Consider the following 13,305-nt stretch of genomic DNA (forward strand, 5'->3'; position numbering starts at 1 on the left):
CTCATGTACTGTTTGGCTTCTACAAGTTGCCCTTTGACCTGTGGAAGTCTTGGGAACCAGAATCCTCCAAGTCCCTGTCCCCGGTGTGTCTGGCTGGTGTCTGCGCCCTGCCTGCTTTGGGGTGTCAGGGCCAAGCTGGGGCCCTGCCTCCCTCTCCCAGCCTGTGACCTCCTCGTGGCCCCCCATTTCTTCCCAGGCCCCTCTCTCCCTGCTTCCTTCCCTGGGCTCACACACACACAGGTTCCTCCCAGGATAGGCCTTGATCCCTGAAGTCTGACCCTAATTCCTGGCCCTAGTCCCGCCCCCGAAGTCACCCAGCCTGCCTTACCCCTTATCCCCACCAAGCATGGGTCCCCCAAAGCCACTGCTCTTCCCCCATGTCTCAGGGTCAGACCCCTGGGCACCTTCTTCACTCCCTCTCCCCTTCACCCCAGAGCCTGCCAGGCCCAGACCTGTCCTTCCTGTCACCTCCTCTCTGTCCCCAGGGTCTTGACTCATGCTCTCCATCTGGACCCTCAGCCTCCTCCAGGGCTTGCAGGCCTTCAGTCTGCCCAGCACACCCAGAGGGTCTTTCTGCACCCAGGACTGACCTGTCCCCCACCCCACCCCAGCTCACCTTTGGAGGCCCCCAGGTTGGGGCCCGGCCAGGATCCACCCTCATCTCTCGTCACCTCCTCAGACAACTACAAGGCTCATCGCTTCTCTCTGCGATCCATTGTTTCCCAGTCTGGAAAGGCCCCTCCTCCCCTCCCATCAGCCTTCTGGAGAGCCCCTCAGCCTTCCACAGCCAGCCTCCCTGGCCCCTCACCTTCCTTGGCTCCCGAGGTACCCCAGGGGACCCCTTTTGAAGCCCCCCCACCCCACAGTGGGACAGGCGGTTTTCCTCCCCACCTGAGAGCTGGGGAGGGCGAGCGCCTGGATGCACCAGGCACTGGGGCTCAGGAGACAGCTGAGCAGCTGACAGAATAAGGGAGCTGTAGGAGGGCACAGCAGGCCCCGAGGGGAAGGACAGACCAGGATGGGGCCTGATTGAGTGACACCTAATGGGAGCCTATCCTTGCTTTGTTCAAAATTGCTGCTGCTCTGGGCACCGTCCTCCCCCTTTGTCACCTCTGCACCCTCCCCTCTTACCCTGCCCTCCTCCACACAGGCACAAGCCTACCCCAGGGCCTTTGTACCAGCTGCTCTCTTGGCCTTGAGTACTTTTCCTCCAGATCTGCCCGTGGCTCCCTCCTTCCCCTGCTTCTGGTCAGTGCTTGGTGACACCTTCTCTGTGAGGCCCATGGCCCTGAGTGACCCCCAAGAGCCAGCAAACCTCAGTTCAACGCGGCACACGCGCCAGCTAGCAGTGCCCAGGGAGTCCTGCCAGGCCAGGGGCCTTCTGGGGCCGAGGCTGTGGCCCTGCCCATTCTGGCCCTGGCTCCCTGGCCTGTGGCCCCTTCTGTATGCAAAGCACTGCCATGCCGCCCCTCTCCCACCCTGCCTGCCTCTTCTCAAGATACTCTTGATTCTCTGGGGAGTGCAGGAGCCTCTCCCTGTCTGAAGGTCAGCCGCCAGCAACCTCAGTGCCCTGTCCCCCCACCCCTTGTCCTGTGGCCAAATGCATTCCCAGTTTCTGGGGGATTAGGATGAAGTGGTCTTTTGGGACCATTACTGCAATCCATGAAATAGAGTTGAGTCCAGAAATAAATCCTTGCTTCCTCCCTGCACTGATCGCACCGAACCTTCCAGAGGGCACCTATTTGTTGGCTCCTACTCTGCCCCCTCTCCCCCAGAACAGGGACCTCACAAGGGTAGGGGGGAAACTGAGGCCCAGGGGAGTATGACCCACAGGAGACCACACTGCTGGGAGGCAGCAGAGAGCCAGCGCTGGGGCTCGTGGCAGGGTCTGTCTGGGTGACCAGCTTCGCTGAGAAGCAGGGGAACTGAGGGAAAGGGGCCCCAAGGCAGACGCCGGCCAGGCCAGGCTGGAGCAAAAGAGCAGCTTTACTAAGGCAGCAGCACACTGGGGGGCAGGGCAGGGCAGGGCCTCCAGGGCGCGGGAAGCGAGGTCTGGCCCACCCCTGCGCAGCAGCTGGGTGGGCAGCTGCGGTTCCGTCCTCGGCGGGGTCATTGCGTCTGCAGCCAGCAGCCCTTTTCCTCCACCTCCTTGGTCACCACCAGCAGCACCTGGCAGAGGTCCTGAGACAGGGCGGCTGCCAGGAAAGCCCTGGGCGGAGAAACGGGGATGCTGAGGCCCCAGGCGGCCTGGGTGTCGCCTCTCGGGGTGAGGGGCTGCGTCATCTCCCCTCACCTGACGCCGTCCTCATCGCCCAGGGCCTCGGGCGCCCGCAGCTTGGAGTCCAGGTTGTAGTAGACGCCGTCCACCTGGCGCAGAGCCACCCAGTGCCGCCGGCGCAGCGGCAGGGACAGCAGCCCCAGGGACACGGGCGAGGGCAGGTTCAGGATCAGCCCCAGCACCTGGGGCAGGGCCAGCTGGGACAGGGGCCTGTGCGGGTGGGCAGGGACGCCGTGGTCAGGGCGCAGCGTCATCGAGCATGCTGGCTGGTGGAGCAGCAGGGGCTGCCCAGGCCACCCAAGGGCTCTCCTCAACCCACCCACCCAACAAGGACTCCCTCCTCACCCACTCACCACCCATCGATCCGTTCGTTACCGCTCACCCATCAAAACCTCCCAGCCAACCACCCGCTTCCCATCTACCGCTCATCCCACTACCACCCACCCATCCACCCACCCTCCACCCACTCTCCACTCGTCCGCCATTGATCTGTCCACAATCCATTGTCCACCCCTACCCACCCTCCTCCAAAGCTCCTGCACGCAGCCTGACAACCATCCACCATCCCATTACCCGTTGTCCCAAACATCGTTCGCCCACCGACACAATCGACCACCGTCCAGCCAGCTACCTACCCACTGCCCACCCAAGCCTCCTCCACTCTTTACCAGTCCACCACTCTCCATCCACCCCTTCCCCTCCTCCCTGCTGCATCCCACCCTAGCCAGCACCACCCCCACCCGCTGTGCCATGCCCAGCACACAGGTCACAGTGCTTGGGGCCCCACCTCCTTCTGTCCCACCACACGGCGGCCAGGCCCAGCCCCTGCAGGGCAGCCATGATCACGTTGACGTCATAGTTGCCAGTGCCCAAGAGGCTGCGATGGGGGTTCAGCCGGCAGTCTGGGGCCAACCTGGGGGGGGGTGGTGGTCAGAGCCTGAGCTGGGGCTCCTGGAAAGGCCTCCCACTCCCCACAAGCAGGAGCGCCCCAGGGTCCAGTGAGTCGAGCAGCCTTTGAACTCTCCCCTCTCTTCAACCCCCAGGCCTCATCCCTCCTGCCCCCCCACCCCGACTCTCTCCGCCCTGTCTTCCATCCACATCTCCCCTCCCAGGCCTCGTCTTCCTCCGCCTGGACCTTCACCCAACCTCCAGTCTCCCCTCTGCAGTCCCTGTCCCACAGGAACCAGGGTCTCTTTCAGCACCTGGCGCTGGCCTTGCCCCTCCCCTGCTCCCAGCCCTCCCAGGTGCCTGTCACCCCAGGAGAGAGTCCCAGCCCCTCAGCCTTCAGAACCGCACATGGTCAGGTCCCTGTGGCCTCCTAGCCTCAGTCCCCTCGACCCCTTCCCAGCCACCCGTCTCCAACCACATCTCTCCTGCTCCTGCCCCCAGCCTTTCCTCTGGCTGTCCCCTAGCCCCGGAGGGCCACCCAGCCACCACTTGTCTCTCTGGCAACAGCATCTTTGTTCTCTCTCTGGGCGCTTGGTGGGCAGGGCAGGGGTTGGGGTTGGGGTTGGAGAGAGGAAAGCTTGTATTATTTTTCTGTGTATCTGTTTTCCTGGCCCCCCTCAGGGCAGGGCTCCTACAGGACTGGGGACTCTGGGTCTCCAAGCTGGGCTTGGTGTGAAAGAGTTGATTACCCCCTTTTCTGAATGACAGAGGAGATGAGTCAGTCCTCTGACCATCAGCCTGAGGGGCTGGGACTCAGGCCTGAGGATGCTGCAGGGCCACGCTGTGAGCAAGCAATCACAGGGTCACCTGTGGGTGCAGGCTCATGTGGGCACCTGACTGGAACAGAGAGACTGGAGGCCGAAGGGAGGGCCCAGAGGACGATGGGGCCTGAGCTGGGGCCAGGGATGTGTCTGTGTGTAAAGGGGATAAGGCAGAGAGATAAAGAAGTGCTGGAAATCTTAAATAGTGCAGAGGATCAGTCCAGGCTGCCAAGAGGAGGAAGCATGCCAGGCAGAAAGAAGAGGCCGTGCAAAGGCCCAGAGGCATCATAGTGGGGCTCCTTCACCTCTGGAGAGGAATGTGGTTTTGGGGGAGCAGTGAGATATGAAGCTGCAGAGGCAGGTGGGGAGCAGAGCACACAGGGCCTTGGATATCAGGCTTCAGGTCTTGGGACTTCTCCCAGGTGCGCTGGGGAGCCATGGGAGGGCTGTGTTCAGGAGGGACAGGGGCAGCGCCGGGGTGTGTGCAGAATAGATTGGAGGTGAGAAACCAGAAGCTGGGAGGCCAGAGGGCAGCGGGGGTCAGGGCCCAGAGAAGAGAAGGTGAGGCCTGCGTCAGGGTGAGGCCCTGGGGATGGACAGGTGCAGGAGGCGACATCCCAGGGTCCAGCCCAGACAGGTGATGTGGCAGCAGAAAGCCCCTGGGTTCTGCCCCCCTGCCTCGCTACGACCCAGGTGGGTGGTTGCACCTCTGTGAGCCCTGCTTCTGCAGGTCCTCAGGTGGGTGATGGTCACCTCTTGCAGATCTCATCGGCCGCCTCCTGGCTAAACAGCCGCTGCTGCAGGACGTTGTTGAGGGCGTGGATGGCACACAGCTCCAGGCGCTGCCGCTCGTGGTACACGGAGGGTGGGCCTGGCTGTGCTCCCGGGCCCTGGGACATGCCGCCCTCCGCTCCTGCTTGGGGGGCGCAGGAGAAGGCGCTCAGGGGGCTGGGATCTGGAGGCCCAAACTGCCAGCAGGCTCCGGGGCACTGCTGTTAAGGCGGGGGCTGGGTGCTGCCCGAGGGGTGGCTTAGCCCCTGACTCCGCTCCCCAGTCGCTCTCCTGGCAACAGGGAACCTCCATCCCCCATTCCTAGGAAAAAGACTCCTTTTTCTGCTCACCTAGCAACAGAGGACCATCCCCACCACATCCCTAAGTGAAAGGGTCCTATGGTGGTCACCTCGCAAGAGAGGAACTCCCCCCTCCCCCTGTCCGTAGGTAACAGGCTCCCTCTCTCTGGCTACCTAGTAACAGAGAAACCCCCACCCCACTAAACAGGTCTCTCTTCTGGTTACTTAGCAACAGAGGAATCTTTCTCCTCCTGTCTCTAGGTGACAGGGTCTCTTCTGGTCGCCTAGCAACAGACGACTCCCCTCCCCTGTCACTAAACAACAGGGTTTTCTCTTCCTGTCACCTGGCAACAGGGCCCCTTCCCTGGACACAAAGTAACAGCCCTTTCCCCAACGCACCCCAACCGCGGCGCTCGCTCGTTGCCAAGCAACGCCCCTCACCCCGCCTGCCTCTCTGCTCCCGGGAACCAGGGGCTCCCGCATCCCCCTGGGCGGCGGCTCTGGGCTCCGAGTGCGGGGCGGTAAGCTCGGCGCTGACTGGGCAGGCGGGACGGACTATAGCTCCCGGCATCCACAGCGCGGCGGACTACAACTCCCGGCGGCCCTCGCGAGGACTCTTGCTCCGCTTGGAACGTTTGGGCTGCCTGGCCCGGAAGTCCGCTGCTGCCCCGAGAACGCGGAAGGGCAACTGCCGTCGCTCTCTGCGGTGAATCCCTAGGGTGCCCTACTGAAGCCTCCGCCTTCGCTCATCACGAAACTCATCGCGATAGCTTCCAGGAGTTTCGCTCCGCCCCCCCGATGTGGCTAGTAGCCTATAGATACCGCGTGACGTCACAGAAGGGACCAAGGGATCTGAGACACTAGGCTGTGCAGTGGAGAAGAGCCTCCAGTCTTTACTGAGACAGGAGGGTGGTCCGGGGAAACTGAATCCTGGGGAGCAGCAGGACAGTGGGGGGGGGGGGTAAAGGAGAGGAGGATGTTCTCTGGCGGTGGGGGGCGGGAGACTTCTCAGCAGAGGTGGATTCCCGGCCTGGAAGGGAGCTGGCAGCATCCTGCAGGGGAGTGGAAGGCTGAGACCGAGAAGGAGAGACAAACACCCGGAGGAAGGAACAGACCCAGGTGGGGGTGGAGGAAGGCCTAGAGAGAGGGACTGAGACCCAGAGAGGGACAGAGACCTGGGGCGTGGCAAGAGACAGGGAGACAGATACAAAGATTCAAAGTCATGACGTAGAGGGTTAAGATTCAGAAATAAAGTCAAACCAACAGAGACAAAATCATAACTGCAGAAGCAGAACCGGAGACCAAAGCTCTGCAGAGTATAGAGCCTATGGCTTGGGGACTGGGGCCACTAACACGGGCGAGGGGCCCGGCCATACTCAGCAGACTGCGCCAGAAGGCAGTGACCGTGGCAGAGCCGGTGACCGCGCCTGGCTCGGCGGGGTTCTCTCTGTGGGTGTGCACAGCAAAGCTTCGTCCTGTGGGGCCTGGGGGTCCGCTCAGCTCCACGTCCACCACATGCATGTCTGTGAGGCTGGGCCAAGCAGGGTGGTCAGTCTAGCTGGCCTGGCCCTGGCCCAACCCCCGGCTCAGCTTAGCTCACCTGAGATCGGCCACAAGCACCCCGATCACACGGTCGAAGCCCAGGCTGGGGGCGGCCAGGGCAGCAGCTGCCATGGTGTTGGAGTTTCGGGGGGCAAAGGGGCAGAGCCCACGGACAGGACCTTCATAGAGCACAGTGCGAGGCCCGGTGAGGTGTGCCGCAGCCAGGGGTCCCTCCAGCCGGAAGCCATCGGGATGTGTGGCCATGGTGACACGCAGGCTCTGGAAGTGAAAGCCAGGGTCAGGGGCACCGAGGCGCCTGCAGGGCCCTCAGGTTCCCGGGAAGCCTAGCAGGCCCTCACCTGGAGGCCCCCAGCTGAGTCCAATCTGCTGATGTCCTCGGTGCCCCATAGGGCCCCCCGGGCCACAAATACAGCATGGTCCCAGCGGTTCGAGGCCTCCAGGAGCTGCTGCTCTGTGGCCTGGTCAGCCAGGGCTGAGGGGGACCCCACCTGGGGTGAGTGAAGGCAGGAGGGACAGAGGTCAGGGGACTGAACCCACTTAGGGGTGGGGTGGGGCCAAGGAGGAAGGGGCAGGGCTCACCAAGAGATTGGCGTGGCGCAGAATCTGTGCTCCAGATTCGTGGATTACTTTGGGATGGGCCACTTCTACCACAAGGTCAGGGTGCCTGGGAGAGGGGAGAGATGGGGAGAGCCTGGGAGAGGTATTAGGCTTCTCCTCCCCAGATTTCCTCAGTCTGTAGAGGCCTGTCACCCTTCACCCTGGCCTGGGAGGGGAAATGGGGTGGATGGGCTTGTTCCATTTCACATTTGGGGGAACCGAGGCCCAGAGAGGGTAAGGGACTTGCCCGAGAACACACAGCCGCCAAGGGAGGCCAGAACAGGAGCTTCGTCAGGGAGCCCTGTGCCCTCACGGCAAGGCCACTGACCTCTCCCCAAGGGCATTGAGGTTCTGGAGCTGCAGGGACTGGGGCACGGTCCCTGCCATTCGTCCTGGGTCACGATTCCAGACAAAAACAAGTTCTAGGCCCAGTTCCGGTCCCCGAGTCAGCAGGTGGGAGACCAGAGACTGTCCTGGAGAGAGGGAAAGTGACTCAGAGGAGAGGGGACACAGATCCAGAGAGAGGGGGACAGAGACCCAGAGGGAGGGACAGAGCCCCATGCGGTGGGCAGTGGAAGCTGCTCAGGCAGACTCCGCCAGCCAGGGCGCAGATGGGGACACGGAGAGAGGTGTGTTTGTGGAGGACATGGGGCCTTTGGGGGCTTCAGGAAGGGGCCTGGGGAAGAGGCCCCAGATAGTTAGGGACTCACCGAGGCGGCCGTAGCCCACCACCCCCACCCTCCGCGGGACCCTGTCCAGGGCCATGTCCTGGAATCTGGTGGTCTGCGGTCTGGGTCCAAGCTCTGTCAGCTGCTGGCTGCCCCCGCCCCCGACACACGAGGCCTGGGCAACCGCTGATCTTTGGACATTTGACCCTTGAGCCTCTCCCGAGCCTTCCCCCTTTCCCACAGTGGCCCAGAGGTCAGGGTGCTGCGTGGGGGCAGGGTAAGAATCCTGGTGGCGGTGGACATGTTTTGGGGTTCCAGGGGCCCTGTGTGGCCCCCACTGTATGGGCCAGTTCATTCTGTGCATCACACCCTCCTCCCTTCCTGCTGATGTGGAAAATTTTCGCTGCAGTCCCCCGCCCTCCTTTCTGGCTGGCCAGGTTGTCATGGTAACTGCATCCTGCTTGGGGTGGGGGTTGAGGGTTGGGAGCAGGGAGCAGGGAGAGGAGATGGTGACAGGGACTCTGGGCTCTCAGTCTGTCCCCTTGCTCCTGCGTCTCCAATCCCCACCCTTTCGGCCACTCCCCCGGCCTTGGCACCGTATTTCTTGCCAACCTTCCTCCCTTTGGGTCTCAGTGTCTGTCTCTGATTCGTCTCCTGCTCCACTTCTGTCTCTCCGTCTCCCTGGACCTCCAGCCTTCCAGCCCCCGCCCCCATCTCTGCCGGGCTTGCTGCCATTCTGTCCCTAGCCAGGCCAGGCCCTCACGTTCTCCCCACCAGGCAACATTCGAAGGAGACCTGGCCTGGTCATTCCCGGTCTTTCCACCAGGAAGCGGGAGCTGGAGTTTGCCCCCCACCCCCCAGCACCTGTCCAGAACCTCCCTCAGTTCACCTTGACTTCCCACCTTTCAGCTTCCTGTGCCCAGCCACCATGCCACTGGCACAGTCCCAGGGTTGTGTTCTCACCCCCCATACTGTCCCTCCCCTCTCCCTACCCCACAGAGAAGCCTGGGAGGCCTGGGGAGGCTGAGTGCCCCCCAAAATGAGCTCCAGCCAGTACGCCTCATGGGTGCCTGGCATCGGAAATGGTGGAGGCTGCGGTGGTGCCGGCTCCCTGCCCCCAGCTGCCACCTGGTACCCGCTGCAGCATTGCCATGGCAACCAGGATGGCTCTGAAAGAGGATGAGGGAGAAAGAGAGCATGCAGGAGGGAGCGAGGGGGAGTCCCAAGTCGACAGGCAGCAGAGTGGGCAGATAGGGCCTGAGACCCCAGCCATGGTGGCTGCTGCTGCCCCTGTGGATGAGGGAACAATTTGCTCTAAGAGCTGCAGGTGGGGACGAGAGAAGATGCCGTGCGATGGGGACATCAGAGCTTTCCGTGGACCCCCACCTCTGTCCTCAACTCCACAGGGCCTGGGTGTCCCCTGCAGCACCCCGAGCTGTTGTGTATGGGGCCAGGGTGGGCCGAGGTGAGGGGAGAAATGGGGCTGAGACCCGGCCCGCTTGCTGGCCCAGCCTTGCGCTGAGCGGTGGGTCCCGCTGCCTCAGTCAGCCTCTGCCTGTCCAGGCATCACGAATGGTGGGCCTGGCAGGCCCAACCCTCTGGAGGCTGAAACGCAAGCACCTTGGCCTCCCCCACCCCACCAGCAGCTGACCCCTGGGTTTTGTCCCACTGGCTGGCTCCTGTCCCTCCAGCGGGGGCGGGGAGGGGTCCTCTCTGCCCTGGGAGACAGCATAGCACCCTCCCTGTCCCCAGGCCTGGGCCCCATCTCTCCTGCCTGTGCGTTTACAAGACAAAGTGCAGCTCCCTCCCGAGCTGCAGGCCCCAGCTGCCTAGAGCACCTGGCACTCCCCCCTCCCCTTCAGTGCGTCCTGCGCCATGTGTCTCGAATGGGTTTGCAGTGGACACGGATTCCCTGGGTTGGCTCTGGAAGGGGTTGAACTCTGTACCCCAACAGGAACTCTGTACCCCAACTCCGCGACCTCATCGGGAGACAGTCTTTGCAGACCATCCAGTGAAGTAATGCTGGGGTAGGAAGTGCCCTCATCCAAGGGGCCCCGTGTCCTTATAAAAAGGGGGACTGGGGATGCAGAGACAGGCGCACTCAGAGGGAAGATGATGTGGAGACGCAGGGAGAACGCCAGGTGGAGGTTTGGGTATAGTTGCCACCAGCCAAGGGGCGTCTGGGTGACCAGAAGCTGGAAGAGGCTGGAAGGCTCCTCCCCTACAGGTTCCAGAGGGCACCAGGCCCTGCGCCCCCCACCCCCCATCAGGGACTCCTGGATGCTGACCTGTGAGAGAGAGACCACAGTCCCACTGTCCTGGGCCACCCAGTGTTTGTGACTTTGCGATAGCAGCCCCAGAACACTAATATGGGCCCCTCCATTTCTGAGAAGTGGGGGCGGGGAGAGGACCTCAGGACCTGCCTCAGAGGGGCTGCAGGGGGACGCAGTACCAGTGCCAGGTGACTGAGCCCCTCCAGGGCCTCCAAGGTCAAGGGTGAGCGTTTCAACACCCCCGCAGGGCCTGTGACGGCCTCTCATTTTGCTCCACATTCACTTCGTTTTCTCTCTCTTCCATGCTTTCATGACCAAAAAAAATATTTTTTTACTTTTTCCGTGTTTTTTTTTTAAAGTAATTACAGAGCAGGTAGTTGTTGACGCAAACCTCCCTTCAGTATCAAAAGAGTCTATGGGGGGGGGGCGGCGGGGGCTGCCCCACCCCCAGCCAGGGGGCCCAGGGGTCGGAGTGGGCTCGGGAGTGGGGGTCCGGCCAGGGGGTCTGGAGGCGCTGACAACCACGTGTCTGTCTCATCAGTTTAGAGGGTGGATGGGTGGGGGGTGGGGGGACAGGCCTCGAACTGCAAAAAAAATGAACTGTAAAAGGAGGGCTGTTGGGGGTGAGGGGAAAGGATGCCCCTCAAAAAAGCTCCTCTCTCCCCTGGAAGGTGGAGGGCCGGGACGGTTGGTCAGTCGGTCGGTCGGTGGGGAGAGCCAGGAGGGAAAGCCGGGGTAGTGGGGGGATTGGTTCTGGACACTTCTGAATCCTGCATCCCCTTTGGTCACTGGGGATGGGGGCAAGGCTGGAACCAGGGGCCTTCACGCCTGGGGCCCCACCCTGTGGTCGGTGGCTGGGCCAGCTGCCCTGGGGTCCAGACAGGCTCTAAGCCCATCTTCCCCGACCTTCCCCAGGCAGTCAGAGGAGCCTGGGGCAGCAGGGAGGGTCCCAGTCTGGCCCGAGCCCAGTCCCCCGCCCAGCGGTGGCGGTGTCAGATCTGCGTCTCTTGCACGTTCTCCTTGGAGCCGCTCTTGAAGAGCAGAGGTTCGTGGATGGAGTTGAGGCCCGGCGGGCCCTTTCCCCCACAGCCCCCGCCGCTGGGGTTGCTGCTGTAGTGCGCCTTGAAGGCGGCCGCCACGTAGTGGTGGTGGTTGAGGTGGTCACGCTCCAGGGCGGGCAGGGCCAGGTGGCTGTCCCCGCCGACGCCGCCCCCGCTGGCCACAGCGGCCGCGGCCGCCACAGACACAGCCGATGCGGCGGGCAGCTCGTCTTCCACGTTGATGATCTCCACGGTGCGCGTGGGCCCGTGGTGTTTGTGGAGCTGGTGCTGCTTGCGCAGCTTGTAGAAGGCCACGAGCATCACGGCGGCCATGAACGTGATGGCCACGAAGCAGCCGATGATGATCTTGGTGGTCTTCATGACGTCGTCCAGGTCCTTGAGGGCGTTCTCCGTCACGTCCGTGATGGGCACCGTGAATGCCTTCTCCGTGGGCCGCGAGGAGCGCGGGGCGGGCGCCGTGGTGGACGACGAGGCCGGGCCGGCGGCATCCCCGGGCCGGCCCCCACCCCAGACGCCATCCGTGGTGGGCCCTGGGGGCTCCTTCTCCGTCCCCCGTGTCTGCAGCACCTCCTCTCCGGGCTGCGTCTCCAGGGTCTCCACTGTCACCGTGGTGAAGTAGGTGTAGCCACCACTTCCCCCTCCACCGCCGCCCCCAGGGCTGCCCCCGCCGCCGGCAGCCCCGCCGGCCGCCACGGGGTCCACGGCCGAGACGTTGAGCGTGGCCGAAGCGGTGGTGTTGCCGGCCGAGTTCGTCACCATGCACGTGTACTGGCCCGTGTCCTGCACGGTGACGTTGGTGAAGTTGAGCGTGCCGTCGTGCAGGACTGAGATGCGCACGCGGTAGGAGCCGTGGGTCATGAGCGTGCCGTTGGGCGTCAGCCAGTTCACCGAGGTCATGGAGGTGCCCGTGCGACACTTGAGCTCGGCGGCCATGCCCTCGGTGACGTTGAGGTCCGTGGGCGGCTCCACGATGACCGGCGCGTAGCAGGTGAAGTGCGACTGGTCCAGCTCGCCGATGTAGCGCCCCTTGAGGCCGGCGGGGGCGTGGCAGCGCGCGCAGCACGTCGTGTTGCTGGGCACCGTCTCCTTGAGCCACCAGCTGAGCCAGAGCACGTCACAGTTGCAGTGCCAGGGGTTGTGGTTGAGGTGCACGCGCTCGAGGCGGTGCAGGGGCGTGAAGAGGTCGTGGGGCAGTGACATCAGGTTGTTGTGGGACAGGTTGAGCTCCTCCAGCGACTTGAGGTCGTCGAAGGCGTTGCGCTCGATGGTGGCCACCTGGGCGTGCATGAGCCACAGCTTGCGCAGGCTGGTGAGGCCCTGGAAGGAGCCCGGGCGGATCAGGTCCAGCCGATTGCCTGACAGCTCCAGCTCCTCCAGGCGCACCAGGGCCGTCAGGTTGGGGATGTCCTTGAGGTTGCACATGCCCAGGTTGAGGTAGCGCAGGTTGACCAGGCCCTCAAAGGCCGCCTCCGAGATGTACTCCAGCCGCTTGAGCTCGCCCAGGTCGAGACGCCGCAGCGAGGGCACGCGGTTGAAGGCGTAGGAGGGGATGCTCTCTATGGGGTTGTTGCGCAGCCAGAGCTCCCGCAGCTTGGACAGGTACTCGAAGGCCTGTGTGGGCACCGTCGTCAGCCGGTTGTCGAACAGCTCCAGCGTGTTCAGGCTGGGCAGCCCGTTGAAGGCGCCCACCTCGATCTTGCGCACCAGGTTCTTGCTCAGCTGCAGGATCTCCAGGTGCCGCAGGTGCTTGAAGGTGTCCGTCCGGATCACCTGGGGTGGGGGAGGGGAGACACCCATCAGTGACACTCACGACAATGATAAAGGAGCACCAAGTTGCCCCGGGGTGGACTGGAGAGCTCTCCATCTCTGCTGGTGGGAGTCTATGGCCGTAAGACCATTTTGGAAAAAGTGGTTTGTTTGTTTCTTTTTTTTTTTTTAATTGGTTTTCAGAGAGAGAGAAAGACAGAGAAACATTGATTTGTTGTTCCGCTAATTGATGCATTCATTGGTTGGTTCTTGTTTGTGCCCTGAGCTTAGATTGAACCCACAACCTTGGCTTATCAGGAGGATGCTCCAACCAACTGAG

The 13,305-nt window shown here is 63.0% G+C and overlaps 2 protein-coding genes across 11 annotated transcripts in view; both read right to left on the reverse strand.

Moving 5' to 3' along the window:
• Positions 1–1,968: 1,968 nt before the first annotated feature.
• Positions 1,969–8,068, reverse strand: ASPDH (aspartate dehydrogenase domain containing). Of its 9 annotated transcripts, XM_045200238.2 has the most exons (10): positions 7,928–8,068; positions 7,546–7,690; positions 7,200–7,284; positions 6,959–7,108; positions 6,658–6,878; positions 6,434–6,588; positions 4,741–4,900; positions 3,066–3,191; positions 2,294–2,488; positions 1,969–2,209 (listed from the first exon to the last, which is right to left on the reverse strand). In XM_045200238.2, exons 1-10 carry the CDS (start codon positions 7,980–7,982, stop codon positions 2,110–2,112), a joined length of 1,392 nt encoding a protein of 463 aa, XP_045056173.1. In that variant the 5' UTR covers positions 7,983–8,068; the 3' UTR covers positions 1,969–2,109. The 9 variants fall into 9 exon arrangements, with proteins under 9 accessions (XP_045056173.1, XP_045056174.1, XP_053770964.1 ...); XM_045200239.2 differs by lacking the exon at positions 6,959–7,108; XM_053914989.1 differs by lacking the exon at positions 3,066–3,191.
• A 2,396-nt stretch (positions 8,069–10,464) lies between these two features.
• Positions 10,465–13,305, reverse strand: part of LRRC4B (leucine rich repeat containing 4B) — a 36,699-nt gene continuing 33,858 nt past the window's right edge. For both annotated transcript variants that reach the window (XM_053914929.1, XM_053914928.2), the window contains exon 3: positions 10,465–12,989. In XM_053914929.1, the coding sequence (XP_053770904.1) occupies positions 11,151–12,989 (1,839 nt within the window). In that variant the 3' untranslated portion in view covers positions 10,465–11,150. The remainder of the gene's footprint in view (positions 12,990–13,305) is intronic.

The sequence above is a fragment of the Desmodus rotundus genome, chromosome 12, assembly GCF_022682495.2.
Source record: "Desmodus rotundus isolate HL8 chromosome 12, HLdesRot8A.1, whole genome shotgun sequence".
NCBI classification, from domain to species: domain Eukaryota; kingdom Metazoa; phylum Chordata; class Mammalia; order Chiroptera; family Phyllostomidae; genus Desmodus; species Desmodus rotundus.

Coding starts and splice junctions, on each gene's coding strand:
- ASPDH (XM_045200238.2), bottom strand. CDS start 7,982: ATGGCCCTGGACAGGGTCCCGCGGAGGGTGGGGGTGGTGGGCTACGGC. Junction 7,109..7,199: donor TGCGCCACGCCAATCTCTTG/GTGAGCCCTGCC, acceptor CACTCACCCCAG/GTGGGGTCCCCCTCAGCCCT. Junction 4,901..6,433: donor CTTCTGGCGCAGTCTGCTGA/GTATGGCCGGGC, acceptor CCCCCCAAGCAG/GAGCGGAGGGCGGCATGTCC.